The following is a 16,629-nucleotide window of genomic DNA, read 5'->3' on the forward strand; positions in this document are numbered from 1 at the left end:
ATGACAGTGACATATCCACTGATAAAATCTTATCCCAAGGCAGTGAGGATGCTGACTTTGTTCCAGACATGGGAGACTGTTCAGAACAAGAAAACCATGTGTGTATGGAAGCTTCATCCAGCTCAGATGAGAAGGAGCTTGTGCCCCAAGCCGAAGTAATGCCAAAACTTCCAGTGGCAAAGGGAAGAGAACCAGTCTGGGGCTGCCGTGAAAGACTGAGAAGAGCTACAGCAGGATGTGGAGCAAAACCACTGCCACCACCCCCAGAAAACATTGCAGATAATGACACATTTAAAGGAAGGAATGGCAGAGCGTGGGAAAAAAGTCCACCATTAATAAATCATCAGAAAACAGCCAAGGACATAGTCCATGAAAGTGCTGGGCCAACAAGAGAAAGTAATAAAGGCAAAGTAGTGGAAATGTTCCACCTGTTTCTCTCATGAGATATCCTGACTGTTATCATACGAGAAACAAACAGAGGCAGAAAGAAGATGAAGGGAGTGGAATGACAGCCATCCCGAAAATAGAAAGAAGTAGAAAAAGCTGGACAAAACAGAGCTGAAAGCCTACATTGACCTCCTACTGCTGAGTGGTCTATACCATGGTGGTCACGAGGCACTGGAGGAGTTGTGGGAGTGTGGCAGGGCACTGTTTGTGCCTGCCACTTTAAGGGCCTGAGACAGCAGCTGGTGGGTGCCTGATTAGGGCAGCCATTTAGATTTCAGAGCTGCCCATATGAATAGGGCATTTTGCTGCTGGGAAGCCAGGTAACAACATTGCCTGGCTGCGGGGCTGCTGGTATCGGCTAGAGGTAAGGGAGGAGGTATAGGGGATGGTCAGGAGGCTCCTGGTCCTGGACATGACCTAAAACTGCACCCTGCTGGGAGCGGGTGACCTGGTGGGGCTCTCAGTGGCGCAGGAGCCCCCAGGAAATGCCAGGCCAGTTACCACCCCGGTGAAAGGCAGGTTGAGGTGCCTTAACCCCCAGCCCCCACAACCAGGTGGGTTACCCTTTTTGTAGGGTCTGGAGGGTGGACCCCCAGAGAAAGAGAGTGAGGCCATAGACTCACGCCTGTCTGGACTTCCCCTGACTGGTCAATGCTGGGGCCAGGACCAGAAGGGTCCAAGGGCCAGGGGCCCACCGTGAGGAACGCCCAAGAGCTGAGGGCCTGGGGTTGCAACTGGCCTGAAGGTGGGCCAGGGCTAGTGAGCCAAAGGTCCCAGAGGGACCACACCCGGAAGGGTAAGCAATTCAGGGAGCCATGCTGCCCAGGATGAAGGCGAGTTAGGCCGCTGGAATGGAGGGATCATACAGGGGTTCAGCACTAGGATTATGGGGCCCAGTGTGGGGCTGGTGATTGTGAGAACGTCTGGATGCCACCTGCAAGGCTTGGGCTGTGGCGTAGGGGAGGAACAGAGCTGCAGATAGTGCCCCCTGGCATCAGGGCAAGAATGGGCAGCCTCCCGCATAATTAACATCCTAATTAATAACAGCCGAGTCAGGTGGGTGGCGTGCCCAAAGGCAAGTGGGGAAGCTAGCACTGTGGCTAGTCAGGGAGCCCCACTTTGCCACAGACATGTTTAAGGCTCACCTCTGTGACAGTGTGAAAGCATTCTGTGGCAAAGTAAAATAGATTTAGCAGTCATCCCTAGAAGGTTAACCTACATTGTACAGCCATTGGATGCGTGCTTAAACAAACTATTCAAAGACCCCATTCACATTAAGTGGCAGAGCTGGATAATAAGCAGCCAACATTCATATACAAAAGGTGGAAATACGTAAGCAGCCTCAGTAAGGTTTCTTTAAAATACAACCAGCTTTACTGGACTCCTTTCCCTTTCAGATTGGCCTCCCAGGGGAACCTGCCCATCAGTTCCCTGAGGGAGTCAATCTGGTTTTCTGAAGTCCAGGGTCCATACTCTGCTGCTGTCCTTTCTTCTTTTTGTCAGGATCATGAACTTAATCAGCTCATAGTCACTGCTGCCCAACTTACCATCCAGTTCTACATCCCCCACCAGTTCTTCCCTATTTGTGAGCAGTAGGTCAAGAAGAGCATAGTCCCTAGTTGGTCACTCTAACACTTGCACAAGGAAGTTGTCTCCAACACCCTTCAACAACTTTCTGGATTGCCTGTGCACTACTGTATTGCCCTCTCAGCAGACATCAGGGTGACTGAAATCCCCTCTTAGAACCAGGGCCTGTAATCTAAGAAGAGATGCAAGGCAGTCATGGTGGGCAACTCTCTCCTGAGAGGGACAGAGGGAGTGATCTGCTGCCCTGATCCCTGGCCCATGAGGTCTGTTGCCTGCCAGGGGCCCATATCCAGGACATGGCAAAGAGGATTCCTAAACTTGTCTGGGCCTCTGACCACTACCTCATAGGCACGAATGACATGGCTCAGAGCAAACCTGGCTGGGTCATAAGTGACTACAGGGCTCATTGGGGGCACAGGTACTTTTCTCCTTCATCCTCCCAGTTGTGGGCCATGGGCCTAGGAGAGACGGATGTATCAAAGGGTGAACCAAAGGCTCCAACGATGGTGCTACCAAGAGGGTTTTGGCTTCCTTGACCACAGCTCGCACTCCAGAGACAGAGGTCTTCTGGGAAGGAACAGTATCCACCTCATGCCGAAGGGCAAGGCTCTTTTCTCGGCCAATGGCAGACCTCCTGGACATGGCTTTAAACTGAAATCACCAGGCAATGAGGGGACAATAAGTGGAGCAAAGACAATGGCCAATAAACAACTATTACAACGGGAGATGACATGAAGGACACTACAGCATGAGCTGAGGGAATGGAGCTCCCTCAACATGACAGGAATCCGAGGACCTCCAGCAGAGGGCTCAGATAACTGTACTTGAATGCCAGGAGCATGGGGAACAAACAGGAGGAACTGGCCCTCCTGCTTTCCAGAAGGGACTGATATCATAGAGATAACCGAGACCTGGTGGGACTCTACCCATGATTGGACCATAGCTATAGACAGCTACATCTTGCATAGGAGGGATTGCATAGGAAAAAAGGGTGGAGGTGTAGCTCTGTATATACAGGAGCAGTACATCCCCTTGGAAGCTGATATTGGTACGAAGGAAGGGAGACTTGAAACCCTCTGGGTCAAGATATGGGGGGGATGTGACCTAGGAAAGGGACCTAACTGTTGGATATATTACAGACCTTCAAATCAAGATGAGGAGCTAGATCTGGAAATCTCCAGAGAACTGGAAGAGGCTGTGAGAGCATAGGATATGGTCATCATGGGCGACTTTAACTACCCAGACATCTCCTAGGAAGAACACTCAGACACATCTGATCAGTCACAGATTCCTGACTTGCATCGATGAGCTCTGCCTGTCTCAGGAAGTATACAGGCTGACCAGAGATTGAGTTCTGGCCAAGGAGGATGACCTGGTGAGTGGTCTGAGGATACAGGGTAACCTAGGTGACAGTGACCATAACACTATCACTTTTACTGTCTATTGTAGGGCTGGGAAATCTGTCAGTAAGGTACAAATTCTTGACTTTAAAAAAGCTGACTTCAATAAGCTAAGGACTTTAGTGAGTAATGCCCTACAGGATCATGGACTGCAGGAAAAGAGTGTGGATGAAGAGTGGTCATTTTTCAGGGACATGATCCTCGGTGCACCAAAGTTGTCCATACCTGTACGCAAAAAGGTGGCACAGAGGCTGGGAGGCCATCTTGGCTGAATAGGGAAGTCGCTGATCTTCTGAAAAAGAAAAGGGAGGCTTACCAAAGATGGAAGCTAGGAATAGGCCCCACGGAGAACTCTATAAGATTGCCCCCTACAGGTGTGGGCCTGATTAGAAAAGCAAAGGTGGTGACCAAATTCAGGTTAGCAACTGAAATGAAGAACAATAAGAAGTCCTTCTATAGGTACGTAGGTAACAGGAAGAAAACCAATGGAAATGAGGGATCACTGCTCAATGCACCTGGACATCTGATCACAGACACCAAGGAGAGATCTGAACTTCTGAATGAATACTTAGCATTTGTATTCCGCCACTCTAAGAGAGTGATAGCCTGCTGAATGCAAATATGACATAGAACAGTCACAGTAGGGATGATCACCTACCAACAGTCAATGTACAGCTGGTGAAAGAACAGCTAGAGAGGCTAGATATCTATAAGTCAGCAGGACTGGATGAACTCCATCTGAGAGTGCTGAATGAACTAGCCAGTCATCACCAGACCACTGGCAAACCTCTTTGAGAATGTGTGGTGCTCAGGAGAGGTCCCAGAAGACTGGAAGAGGGCCAATGTTGTGCCCATCTTCAAGAAGGGAAGGGGCCAGGGAACTACAAGCCAATCAGCCTGACCTGAATCACAGGAAAAATCCATGAAAAATTTCTCAAGGAGTCCATATGTGATAAGCTAGTAGAAGGCAAAATTCTGAACAACAGCCAGCATGGTTTTGTCATGGGTAGGTCATGCCTGACTAACCTCATCTCCTTCTACAACCAGGTTACTCACCACCTGGATAAGGGAGATGAGGTCAAATTATTTACTTGGATTTTAGGAAGGCCTTTCACTTGGTGTCCATGTGGCTCTCAAGGTAAAACTAGAGGACTATGGGCTCAACATATATTTGGTAGATTTAATGCTAATTAAAAGTTTGTATGTAGACAAAATTTCATTAAGTTGCAATTAATAAAGTTATGTATGACTGTTGTATCTTATTGTCATAACTTATATCCAGGGCCAATACAATTTCTGTGGTCATTCTTAAGTAGTACCATTATGATAATTGGTAACACAACCAGTTTTTGCCAGCTCATTTCAGTTAATTTGTATATTGCAGTTTTTATAGGGTTTAATCAGGCCTAAATGCAGATGAGGGTAAGTATTACTGAGCCTCTCTGCAACAATGGGCATATCTACACGAGACACTTTACTTGAGATTAGAGCTAATAACTGTGTAGCAAGTATCACCATGTACATGTCCAGATGCTTACTGCACAGTAATTTGTTCTAGTTATGAGTAAATTTGCTACCTGTAAATACAAGTAGCAAACTTACTCTCAATTACTTATAGCACAGTGGAATTCAAATATGCAGACATAAATGGTTGCAAATATTTAATAATTAATACTCCATTTCCCTGCTACCTTATACTCAACTGTTTCCCTATTTTGATATGACTTATTTGCTTACTTCCTATGGTTTCTGAAGAGAGACTTGCCATTAGTTCATATGGCGCATTCAGGTGAAGGGACTAAAAAGCACCCACCGTGCATATGAGCCATCTGCCAGTGAGGGATGTTCACCTTCTTATTATTACGCAATGACAAGGGAAATGTTACAGCATCACCAGCTGCAAAAACACTTTGGATGTTGGTCTGCATCATCTGAAAGGAAAGAAGGGGCATTTAGTGTAATTGGTGATCAAGCTGAAATAGGCATTGCTAATGAAGAGCTGACAGTGTTAGGGCATAGGTACATGTTCATTAATGCGCAGTAGTTACTGCTCATTTAGTTTAGTACTTGCTTTAATGAAGTACTAACTAAATGCGCAATAATTACAGTTATTGCACAATAGTACCAGCACTGATTTTTTATGATGGTTACTGTGCAGTAGCCTAATAACACTGCACAGTAGCTTATTACCACATTTTTTAGCGGCATGCTACTGCGCAGTGTTATTAGGTTACTGTGCAGTAAGCGTCTCATACAGATGTGCCCTTATTGTCAGAGATTGCTGTCTTACATGTAGTAACAAACAAGGTGTCATCCCAACAGACTGCGTGAGAATAATTTTATTAATTTGCTTTAAGCGTATTTTAAAAAAAGAGAATGACAAACTGAGAACATCTAATGTCTTGAACTTCTTTAACTCAGAATTATCTCTGCAGACACATGAAGAAATATGAATCAAATAAGAATTACCCAAAGTGGGTGTGTCTGCATGTGCATTTGATGCAGGAACAGTTTACTTGTGAGTAAACTACTCGCAAGTAAATGCTTCTGGGCAGGCGTCTACACATGCAGGATCGGGGGCTCAGGTAGTTTTTTCCTCTGTGCTCCCTGTTGCAGGCCACAGTCCAAGGAGGCAAGAAGGCATTGATGAGGTGAACCGGCTTCTCTGATGGTGCCACCAAGAAGGCTTTGGCTTCTATGACCATGGCGCCCACGTCAAGGACAAAGGACTCCTGGAGAGGGACAGCATCCACCTCATGTGGAAAGGTAAGTCCCTTTTCTTGGCCAGGATGGCCAATCTCTTAGATAGGGCTTTAAACTAAGATCGCAGGGGGGTGGGAAAATGCTAACTGGAGCCTATCCGGGGACCAATATACAGGACAGCTCCATTGACAATGAAACGATCAACAATTAAACCAAGCAGGCCACTCTTATGGGAGCTGAGAAAACAGCTCCCCTTCAACACAACAGGCAGCCAGTGACCTCAGCAGAAGGACTTAGGTGTGTGTACACCAATGCCAGAAGCATGGGGAACAAGCAGGAGGAACTACTCCTCCTGCTTTCCACTCGGCACTATGATCTAGTAGGGATCATGGAGACCTGGTGGTACTCCTCTCATGACAGGAGTGTAGTCATAAGGGCCTACGTCCTTCACTGAAGGGATTGGGTAGGAAAGAGAGGTGAGGGTATTGCTCTCTATGTGAAGAAGCAGTACACCTCCCTACAAACCGATGTTGGCCTTCAAGAAGAACAGCTTGAAACCCTCTGGGTCAAGCTGTGGGGGAGGTGTGGCAAGAGAGACCTGACTGTCTGTATACTACAGGCCGCCTTATCAAGGGGAGAAACTTGATCTAGCATTTGCCCATGAACTAATGGAGACCGCATGTGCACGGGACATGGTTGTTGCGGGTGACTTCCACTACCAAGACATCTGGGCGGAGTGCTCAATGATTTTTCCTGACCAGCACCAAAGAGCTTTTTTTTTTGACTCGGGAGGTGCACAGGCCAACTAGAGGCAGTGCAGTTCTTGACCTGGTCCTGGCCAAAGGGGATGACCTGGTGACCAACTTAAACATAGAGGGCAGCCTAGGCAATAGCGACCATGAAATCATTATGTTCACGGTCCGTTGCAAGGCTAACAAAACAGATACCAAGCGCAAAGTCTTAGACTCCAAAAACACAAATTTTATTAAGCTCAGGTCACTAGTAGAGAATGCCCTGAGAGACCAAGGATACAATTCTTAAGGCTCAGAGAAAATCCATTCCCGTATGGAGAAAAAGTAGCAGAAGGTCAAAAAACCCTCTTGGCTAAGCAGAGAAGTTGCAGCCCTTCTACAGAAAAGGAAAGAGGCGTACAAACAATGGAAGCTTGGGACAGCCTCTAAGGAAGACTATTTGACAATGGCTCACACTTGTAGAAAACAGATTAGGCAAGCTAAGGCAGAAACCAAACTGAAACTAGCTACAGGAATTAAGGACAACAAGTACTTCTTTAGCTACATACAGAGTAAAAGGAAAACTAATGACTGTGGGACTGCTGCTCAATGCCTCAGGATACCCGGTCACTACCACTCAGGAAAAAACAGAACTCCTAAATGACTACTTTGCCTCAGTCTTTCACAAGACTAAAGGGAACAACATGCCAGGTAGGGCATAGAACAGGCAGGGTGGGATTGACACCATTCCCATAGAACTAGTGTACAATCAGTTAAAGAAATTAAAAGTATATAAAGCAGCAGGACTGGATGAACTCCACCCAAGAGTGTTGGAGGAGTTGGCTGAAGTAATCATAGAGCCCCTGATGAAGGTCTTTAGAAAATCATGGGCCTCTGGAGAAATCCCAGAGGACTGGAAGAGGGCTAATGTTGTTCCTGTCTTCTGGGAGCTGGACTCGATGATCTTCCGAGGTCCCTACCAACCCTAACGTCTATGAAAAACCTATGAAGAAAGGGAAGCATGAAGGCCTGGGAAACTACAGGCCAATTAGCTTAGCTTCTATTCCAGGGAAAATCCTGGAAACATTCATTAAAGAGGCTATATGTGACAAACTTGCAGAAGGCCATGTGGTGGGGGCATCTAGGGGGCAGAGTCTGGGGACAGGTGGCCAACACCCTGGCCTCTGGCCATTCCCCCATGTATGCACACACTGTGGTGAGCCCTGTGGGTGGGTGGGGTCTCACCCAGGGGTGCCAATGGTTGCTAGCCCCCAGCAAGTTTGTCTCTTCCTCTGGGAGCCAGTAGCCAGGGCCAGCATGACTGGCACATGGCCCTGGCTCTGCTGCAGGCAACTCTGGCTCTGCACCCATGTGGAGCTGGGGTGAGCATCAGGGATGGGCCCAGGTAGGGGCGAGGGTGGTAGGGCATCTGGGGTGAGGGCTGGCTGATGGAGGAGGTGTTGGACCTATGCCCAGGCCTATGAGAGACTGCTGCTGGGTAGCAGGCCAGGGGTCAGGCAAGGCTATGTTTGGGGGCAGGGCAGCAGGTGGCGTAAAGGTGACTGCCAAGGCCAGGACAGTGCCCAGCACCCAGTGGTCATCCTCTGTTGCCTCCACTGCACTGGCCACAAGTGCAGCCTGCTGCCACAGGGCCTCCATGTGCTCCTGCTCCAGGGTCAGCAGTTGTACCCCTGAAATCCTGGTCCACATGGTCCCACTCTTCCTCATCAGCTATGTCCTCTTCCCACCATACCCATGCATCTGCAAGTCAGTCCTCCATGGCCATCACCAGCCAGTCCACGAGGAGGGTCCTATCCTGGGTCATCCTCCTGTGGAACTGATGCATCTGCAGGGCCATGTGCAGTGGCAACCCTGAGGCCGCAATCCAGCTGCCAACTGGGACCTCTCCTCCTTGTGCAGCTGCAGTGCCTGCAGAGTTATGAAAAATAAGCTGTTTGTGACAGTTAGCAACATTTCTGAGATAATGCTCTGTACCAGGAGCCCATGCACTCTGCTCAGCCTCAGATCAGAGGTCATGCATGCATGGGTACCCAACGACCATAGTAAGCTGGCCAGGCAGGCCCAGGCCCAGGATCAGGTGGCCACTGGGTGAGACCCTCCCACCTCCCTTGCCCCCTTCCCAGGCCATGCCAGGCCTGGCTCCTGGTAGCACCTGCTGCCGCCGCTCTCCCCCTTTCTTCTCCTGCAGGTCAAACTGTCTTCTGTGCTGCTGCCAAGGGCTCCCAGATGACAGGGACATGGAGCCCTGAGCTTCAATGATGCAGCAGGCAAGTCCACACTGCCCTGCAACATCCACTACCACCTGGAGAGCTACCTGGGGCTGCACTACATATCCCTGCCCCCTGGAACTGAGGTGGACATCGCTGCCAGCATCAATGAATTCCCAGGTATGTGAGAGGACCATATCCAGGGGTACAGGCTGATCAGTAAAGTTTTGTACTGTCTCCCACCTCCCTGTACACTGTGTGTAGGGAGGGAACCTAGCCTGGGGATTTTTAAAAGGAAGTTAGATGAGCACCTTGCCGGGGTCATCTGACCCCGGTGCTCTTTCCTGCCAAGGCAGGGGGTCGGACTAGATGATCTACCTAGGTCCCTTCCGACTCTAGCTACTATGAAACTATGAAACTATGAAACCTGGAGGCCAGGGAAGTGAGGCTGGGCTGGGACCAGGGGCCAAGGTGGGGAGGGCTCTCCCCCCCAGTGTGTGGCTTACCATATGGGTGGGGCTGGCGTGCCTGGGGGCTCTGGTCAGTTCTGGTGGCAGCAACAGCATGCGGCTCCCAATGGACTCCTCTGTTGGAGAGGTGCAGTGTGTGGGTGCCCAAGCAGGAGCCCCCTCCATGGAGGAGCTGGTGTTGGCACTGCTGTGCCTCATGCCTGGGGCTGAGGTCTTGGAGCTTTTGGGGCAGGTACTGGCTCAGGCTCCCTGAGCTGCTAGTGCAGGCTGAGGTGGGGAGCTCAGCAGTATGGACTGCTGGTGGCCCAAGGAGCTCTTCCCCAGTGATGCATCACCGCATGTGGCAAGCCGGAGTGGGGGCCTGGGCAGGCCACCCATGCTGCAGAACACAGAATAGCTGTGGCCTGGGTCCCAGGGTGTGAGGATCTCCATCAGTAGGATGCCTACCAAATGATTTGGAAACATCTGAAGCCCCAGGTTGGGGTGGAGGATGTTTGCCAGTAGTAGGTCCACTTTTGGTTCTTGACCGACTCACGGATTTGGAATTGATTTGGCTTAGAATGCAAAAAATTTTTGTAAAAAAATAGAATCAGTTGTTGCATAAAGGGCATTGACATACGGGCACTCCTTAACTGAATAATGCGGTCAGTGATGGCAACCCACTGTGCCCACAAGTCCATGATCTTTATGTGGCACTGCCATGCTGACCGATCATGCCCATGCTCCTGCATCTGGCCTGACAGCCCTTATAGACATGGGCGCTGGAGTGCCTGCCCCACGCAAACTGCTGCTGCAACTCCACCTAGCAGCTGCGTGGTGAAGAAATGCCCCACAGAACCTGCAGGGTTCTGGCAGGTTGTTGGCAGTTGGCTGCAGCTGGTGCTGGTGGTCAGAAACTGCCTGAAGCTGGGCTCAGGTGCTAGCAGGCCTGGCAGGAGCCTGCAACACCCTGCAGGCCTGGATGGCATGGCTCTGGAAGCTGTGCGGTACTGCAGTGCCAGGAAATGGTGCTAGGGTATAGGCAGGCTGTCACAGGTAGCCTGCAGCCTGTGCAGGGGGAACAGAGGCCAGAAGTCACCCCAGGCTCCCTGCACATGTGCCCCAGGGATCTAAATGCCTGTATGCTTTTGAAGGCCTGGGTCTGGGGCTACTATAGAGCTAATCCAGCCCTAGGGCAGGAAAGGCTTCCAGCCTTGGGGCCCTAGGTCTAACCTGAGGCTGGCTCCCTAGTGGTAGGGCAAATTTGCTTCTGGTTTCCATGTACACATGTTTTACTGTGCAGTAACTACTTGCAGGTACATTTGCTACTTGCATTTGCAGGTAGCAAATTTACTCTCAAGTAGCAAAGTTTACTGAGCAGTAAGCAGGTGCACGTGTAGACGTGCATGCTTACTGTGCAGTAAACTATGCTACTGTACAGTAAAGTGTCTTGTGTAAATGCACCGAGTGTGTAATTCCAGGAGATTAAGTAAAAATTTAAACCCCTATCTGGATGCTTTTTTTTTTAAATTCAAGTGGCCTTAATTTCATTAAGATTATTTCACTTCCAAAGTGGATCAACCTGTATACAGCTCCACAATGTCCACATTACCAGGAATTAATAATATCTGAGAAATATCAGTGAGGCTCTAGATATCAGGGTTCTATTTTTCTTCCTGGTTATGGGAGAACCAAATGTAATAGTATTTCTCACAGGACTGCTTCTTAAAGGATGTGGTATGTCTACCCTGCTGTGACTGAAATGTTGTGCAGATATAAACAAAGCTAGCTCAGGTACCAATAACAATCTAATTGCAGCAACATGTAATTCAGGGCAAGCTAATGTACTCTGCTGCTCATTAGGTTTGCAGCCTGTACTAAGCTCTGAAATGCTGCAGTAGCTTGCTTTTAATATCAGAGCTGAGTTCCAGCTTCAGCTCTGGTGGAAAATCTTGCTGGTTCACAGCAGCATAATACACAGTGTGTCTATGCAAAATGCTTTACTGTGCAATAGAGCAGTTTACTGAGCAGTAAGCATGCACATCTACACATGTATGTTTACTGCACAGTAAATTACTCTACTCCCAAGTAAATTTGTGACTTGAAAATGCAAGTAGTATATTTACTCATGAGTAGTACTGCACAGTAGCACATGAGTAGACACTGACCAGGAGCAAATTTGCTTCCAGTCAATCCCTGTCACTAGAGGACCAGCCTCAGTGTAGCTCCAGCACTGGGTCTCCTGCCCCAGGGCTGGGTTGGCTCTATGTCAGCCCCAGCCCCTTAAAAGCTTGCAGCTACACTAGAGCCCTGGGGCATATGTAGGCAGCCTATGTCCACACCCGACCACTGCATCCCCCTGCACAGGCTGCAGAGAAGCTCAGGCAGCTTGCTTGTACCCTGCCACCACTACCTGGCACTGCAATGTTGCGTGCTTGCCAGGGCTGCATTGTCAAGCCCTGCAGGGTGCTGCAGGCACATGCCAGGCCTGTCAGCACCCAGGCCCAACTGCAGCCAGCTCTTGACCACTGGGACTAGCTTCACCTGGCAACAGGCAACCCCCAAAATCCTGCCTGGACCTTGCTGCTGCTGTCTGGCACCACTTTAGAGTGTGGCTGCGAGTCCCATTCTGTGCCTCTGCGTTGGGCACTGCAGGCAGCTGCCCCAGTCCAGAAGGACAGGGACAGCCATGCAGAGGCCCAGACAGCAATTGCGGGAGCCACACTGGTGTCCTCACTGACACCACATGTCACCTCCAAGGGCCCCAATTGATCACTTGAGGAGACTGAAGACCTTGTGGTGCTGTGGGGTGAGGCTGAGGTGCTCATCCAGTTCATGCAGGACTTGTGCTCCAATGCCCACATTTGTGAGGGGTTGCCAGGCTGTATGCCTGAGTACAGGCATGACTGGTCACCGAGGCACTGCTGCATAAAAGTCAAGGTATTGCAGGCACAGTGGGTTACCATGACTGGCCACAACCATTGCTTGGGGACTGTCTGCAAGTTTATGCCCTTTATGTGGCAACTAGATGCCACTCTCATGCCCTGGGACCCTGGTCACAGCCATGTAGTGTACTACAGCACAGGTGACCTCCCAAAGCCTCCACTATGGCCTAGTACTCACAGTGACATCACACAGGGAGACGGGAGAGGAAGACAGTGCAAATCTTTCCTAAGCAGCCTGTGCCCCCACAGCTAGGTGAACACAGGCCTGTCACATGCCCAAAAATGTGTTGATGCCAGTGGTGATGACCTCCTCAGCTGCAGGATACAGGGACACGTAGTGCAGCTGCACGTAGCCCGCCAGGTGGTGGCAGAGGATGTGGGGCAATGCAGGCTTGCCTGCTGCACCATTTAAAATTGAGGTCCTGTGCCAGGTATGAAGGTGTACCCAGGGCACCATGGTCAGTAGCAGCAAGGTGTAGTAGGTCAGGCAGCCCTCAGTCTGCACAAACAGCTCCTCATGCTGCACCTGGGACACTCACAGCAGGGGCATGCTCAGGGCACAGAGCTGGTGTTGGGGGAGCTGGCTGGAGAGACCCTCTGCAGGGAGGGTGGGGGGAAGGGCAGCTCCATGTCCCTGTCATCTGGAAGAACCGTTGCCCCCTGAGCCTGGGTGCTGTGGGCTTGGCAGCAGCAGAGGAAATAGGCTGGCCTGCAGGAGAAGTGGGGGTCAATGAGTCTGGAGCCACGGGAGCAGGTGCTGCCAGGAGACAGGCCTGGCCTGGCCTGGCAAGTGGGTGGGGGAAGCAGGTTGCTTGTGACCAGCATATAATAGCCCTCCAGTCCCTGCAGAGTGAGTGGGGATGGGGCAGGGGGGCAGGGATTGACTGGTGGCTGTCTGGGCCCACACCTTCCCCGCTAACTTACCATGGTCCCTGAGCTCCTGTGTACACATGACCCCCAATCTGAGGCTGGGCATCCCACAGTCCCCTGGTACAAAGCATCTTATCACAAAAATGTTGCAAAGTCTCACATCTTCTTTCTCATGGCTCTGCAGGTCCTGCAGCTGCATGCAGTGGAGAGGCAACTGTTGGCAGGTGGGATGGCAACTCAGGGTTACTGCTGCCCTCATCCAGGCCCCTACAGATGCACTGGACGTGTCAGAAAAGAACACAGGATAGGACCCTCCTCCTGGACTGGCTGGCAATGGTGTCAGAGGAATGGCTGGCAGACTCGCAGGACTGATGTGTGAAGGACATGGCCTGGCAGGATACATGACGTGCAGAGGACCTGGACCAGTAGTACACATGGGGGGAAGAGGAAGTGGCCCATGAAGAGGTGAGGGATCGGGTGGACCAGGTGTCCAGGGTGCAGCTCCTGGCCTCCTGGGGAGTGTTACATGGAAGCCCTGGAGTGGCAGGCTGTGTTCCTGTGCCAGGGCAGTGGAAATGACGGAGAAGGACTGCCAGGTGCTGGACACCATCCTGACCCTGGTGGTCACCTTTGTGGTGCCCACTGCTCTGCCCCGGAAACACAGCCCTGCCTGTTCACATGTGCCTGGGTAGAGGTCCAGTGCTGTTTCCACTGGCCAGGTCCCTTAGCCCCCACCCCAGGTCCTGTGTCACCCAGCTCCCCTGCCTGGATACAGCCCTGCTGCCTGCCCCAGCGGCATGTGGCCACAGAGCAGGACCTGCCTGAACTGGGCCAGGACTTCATTTGGGCCTTACACAGCTGCTGGAGGAGGAGATGGGTGTATTGGGAAAGCAGTGGCCACTGTCACCCTTAGGCAAGCCCCTTGCCTGTTGGGCTCCCCATGGCATGTGCACCCACGGGGAAATGGCCAGAGGCTGGGGTACTGACCTACTGTCCTCGGGCTCCATTCCCTAAGTGCCCCCCATCCCATAGTCCCCCACCCTGGGAGGGCACACACAAACACAATGTAAATAGCATGGGGAAGAGGGTGTTTTATTGGTGATGGGTGGTGGAAGGGCTCTGTTGTTCGGGAGGAAGGGAGGACAGGCTCTGTTGTTTGAGAGGGAGGGTGGAGGGAGTCTGTTTCTGTGAGGGGAATAAAGTGTTTTTTGGAGAACTGTCCACAGTGAGTGTGGTGCTGGGGGTGTGTGTGGGGGGTTTGTGGGTGGCTGACCAGGAGGGCTACGGCAAGGAGTGGAGGAAGAGGTGGTCAGCCAGCACCTCTTGCACCCAGTGCCCTGGTCCCTGCTGGCAGGTGTGCAGCTTGGCCAGGGCCTTGGTACGGGGGCCTGCCTGAACTGGCACTGTGGACAGCAGGAGTCCAGGGCAATGGCTATCACTGCCAGAGGCAGGCATAGGGGCAGAGGCAGGGTCTGGAGCTGCCATGGCAGGGGAGGCAGAAGCTGCAGCAAGAGAGCCACCACATGCTGCCCCCACGCTATGCACACTGCTCCCAGCCAGAAAAGCCGCTGCTCAGGGATCAGGGAATGGGGCTGCCTTTAAAAGATGGCTGCCAGCCACAGGCAGCTGTAACTGGAGCATCTAGCTTCCTCTGGTGGTGGCAGGGGCCCATTGCAGGGCTGCAGGAAGCAGGAACAGTTTGATGCTAGGAGAAGCAAATCTGTTGCTGCTTCCCTGCATGTGTAGATGATGCCTGCCTGGGAGCATTTACTCTTGAGTACTTTAATCAAGAGTAAACTGCTCCTGGATCAAATGCATATGTAGACATGCCCACAGTTTGTGAAAGGCATAGAAACATTAATTGCAATATAGAAATTATGACACTAGAACTTATCTATGTAATTAGTGCAACTTCCCTTAGAGAACAAGAACTTGGAGAAAGATCTTTTTCATTTTGCTTCCCCAAGATTGTCCTATGTCTGAAACCCCGCTCTCTAACAGCTAATGCACTCTACTCTCAACTGTAGATTTGCTCCCCTCCTCCATCATAAGGGTGTTTCTGCACCTGCTGTCATGCTTCTGGGCTTGCAGGTCTCAGTACTGTGAAAAGGTTTACCTTGTTAACTACAATGAAGCCTTTGGAATCAATATTAATACCGCTCTGCTTCAGAAATCCAGTTGCTGGAACTGCACCTGCCAGAAAAAAAAAGAGAAATTGTGTAAACTTATCAGAATCCCAAACTTTGTCTTTTTCATGAAAATAGGAGTCAGAAGAAAAAAGGAGTTTACTCCCTGAAACAATCACTCTTGCTACTGTCATTCCATTTTCAGGAAGTCAGCAGGAAGTGGCTGTGCTGTTAATAATACCTCCTACTGAATCTCAAGACTACCTTTGTGCTGGGCTCCACTGGAGAGGAAGGAATACTTTGTAGGGGGTCTGAGAGTCTGGTTGGCAAGTTCAGTGGATTAAGAGGGTTTGGTAGAATGACTGATCCTCAGAATTTGAGTGGAGATGAAAAGATCTAGGGCTGAACTATCTAAAATAAATACAACATACACAACTACATTTGCAAATCAGACAATGCTATTCTTAGCATGCAGCATGTAGAGTGCCCCTCAAACCAAATTTCTATTATTATTTTTTTGGCTTGGACACGGAACTTAAAAAAAATCAATTTTTTACACAATGCGAGTCGTAATCAACCTGCCCTTCCCATTTTACTAAATGAGAAAAAGGTCTTGTAGGAGAACAATGGAACAGATATTCAGTTATGGAAAAACTCAAGAACTGTTAATTTATAAGGATACTATGACTTACATAATGATTCTTACCAGGCTTCCATGTTTTCCAGGTTTAAAAGTTCACTAGACTATGATCTGACAATCAAAAGGCAAGAGTGGGCTCACTGGCCCATGAGCCAGATTCCACACCTATGTCTTGATTTTCTGTGCTGGGAGAAGCCCTTCCGATGCTTGTAATTCATTTAAACTTTGTATCTTTCATAAATATTTCAAAATCTTAATTTCTGACCGCCTTTCAAAATTAAAATCTCTGAGCAATCCTTAGTACAAACTAAATCATGTTCAACGAGGGCTCTCCTCTGTTTTTCAGTCCAGCAGCAGGCAATCACCCCTCTTCTTTTCTTCCTCCTTTTCTTCCTCACCTTTTCAGATTTCTACAACTTTGTTACCAAGCAACAAAGAGAGAAATGTAACTGCCAACCATTGATTTTTTCGAGGTTTAAGATCTCTTCTATTGTTATAGAGTG

The 16,629-nt window shown here is 50.0% G+C and overlaps 1 protein-coding gene across 1 annotated transcript in view; it reads right to left on the reverse strand.

The window, feature by feature from the left end:
• AIFM3 (AIF family member 3) overlaps positions 1-16,629 on the reverse strand; it is a 214,587-nt gene that overhangs the window by 34,263 nt on the left and 163,695 nt on the right. Inside the window, exons 14-15 of the mRNA XM_090062294.1 lie at positions 15,477-15,553; positions 5,248-5,365 (exon numbers count right to left, since the gene is read on the reverse strand). Of these exons, the coding sequence (XP_089918420.1) occupies positions 5,248-5,365; positions 15,477-15,553 (195 nt within the window). The remainder of the gene's footprint in view (positions 1-5,247; positions 5,366-15,476; positions 15,554-16,629) is intronic.

The sequence above is a fragment of the Crocodylus siamensis genome, chromosome 9, assembly GCF_052110815.1.
Source record: "Crocodylus siamensis isolate JL-2025a chromosome 9, ASM5211081v1, whole genome shotgun sequence".
In the NCBI taxonomy this organism is placed as follows: domain Eukaryota; kingdom Metazoa; phylum Chordata; order Crocodylia; family Crocodylidae; genus Crocodylus; species Crocodylus siamensis.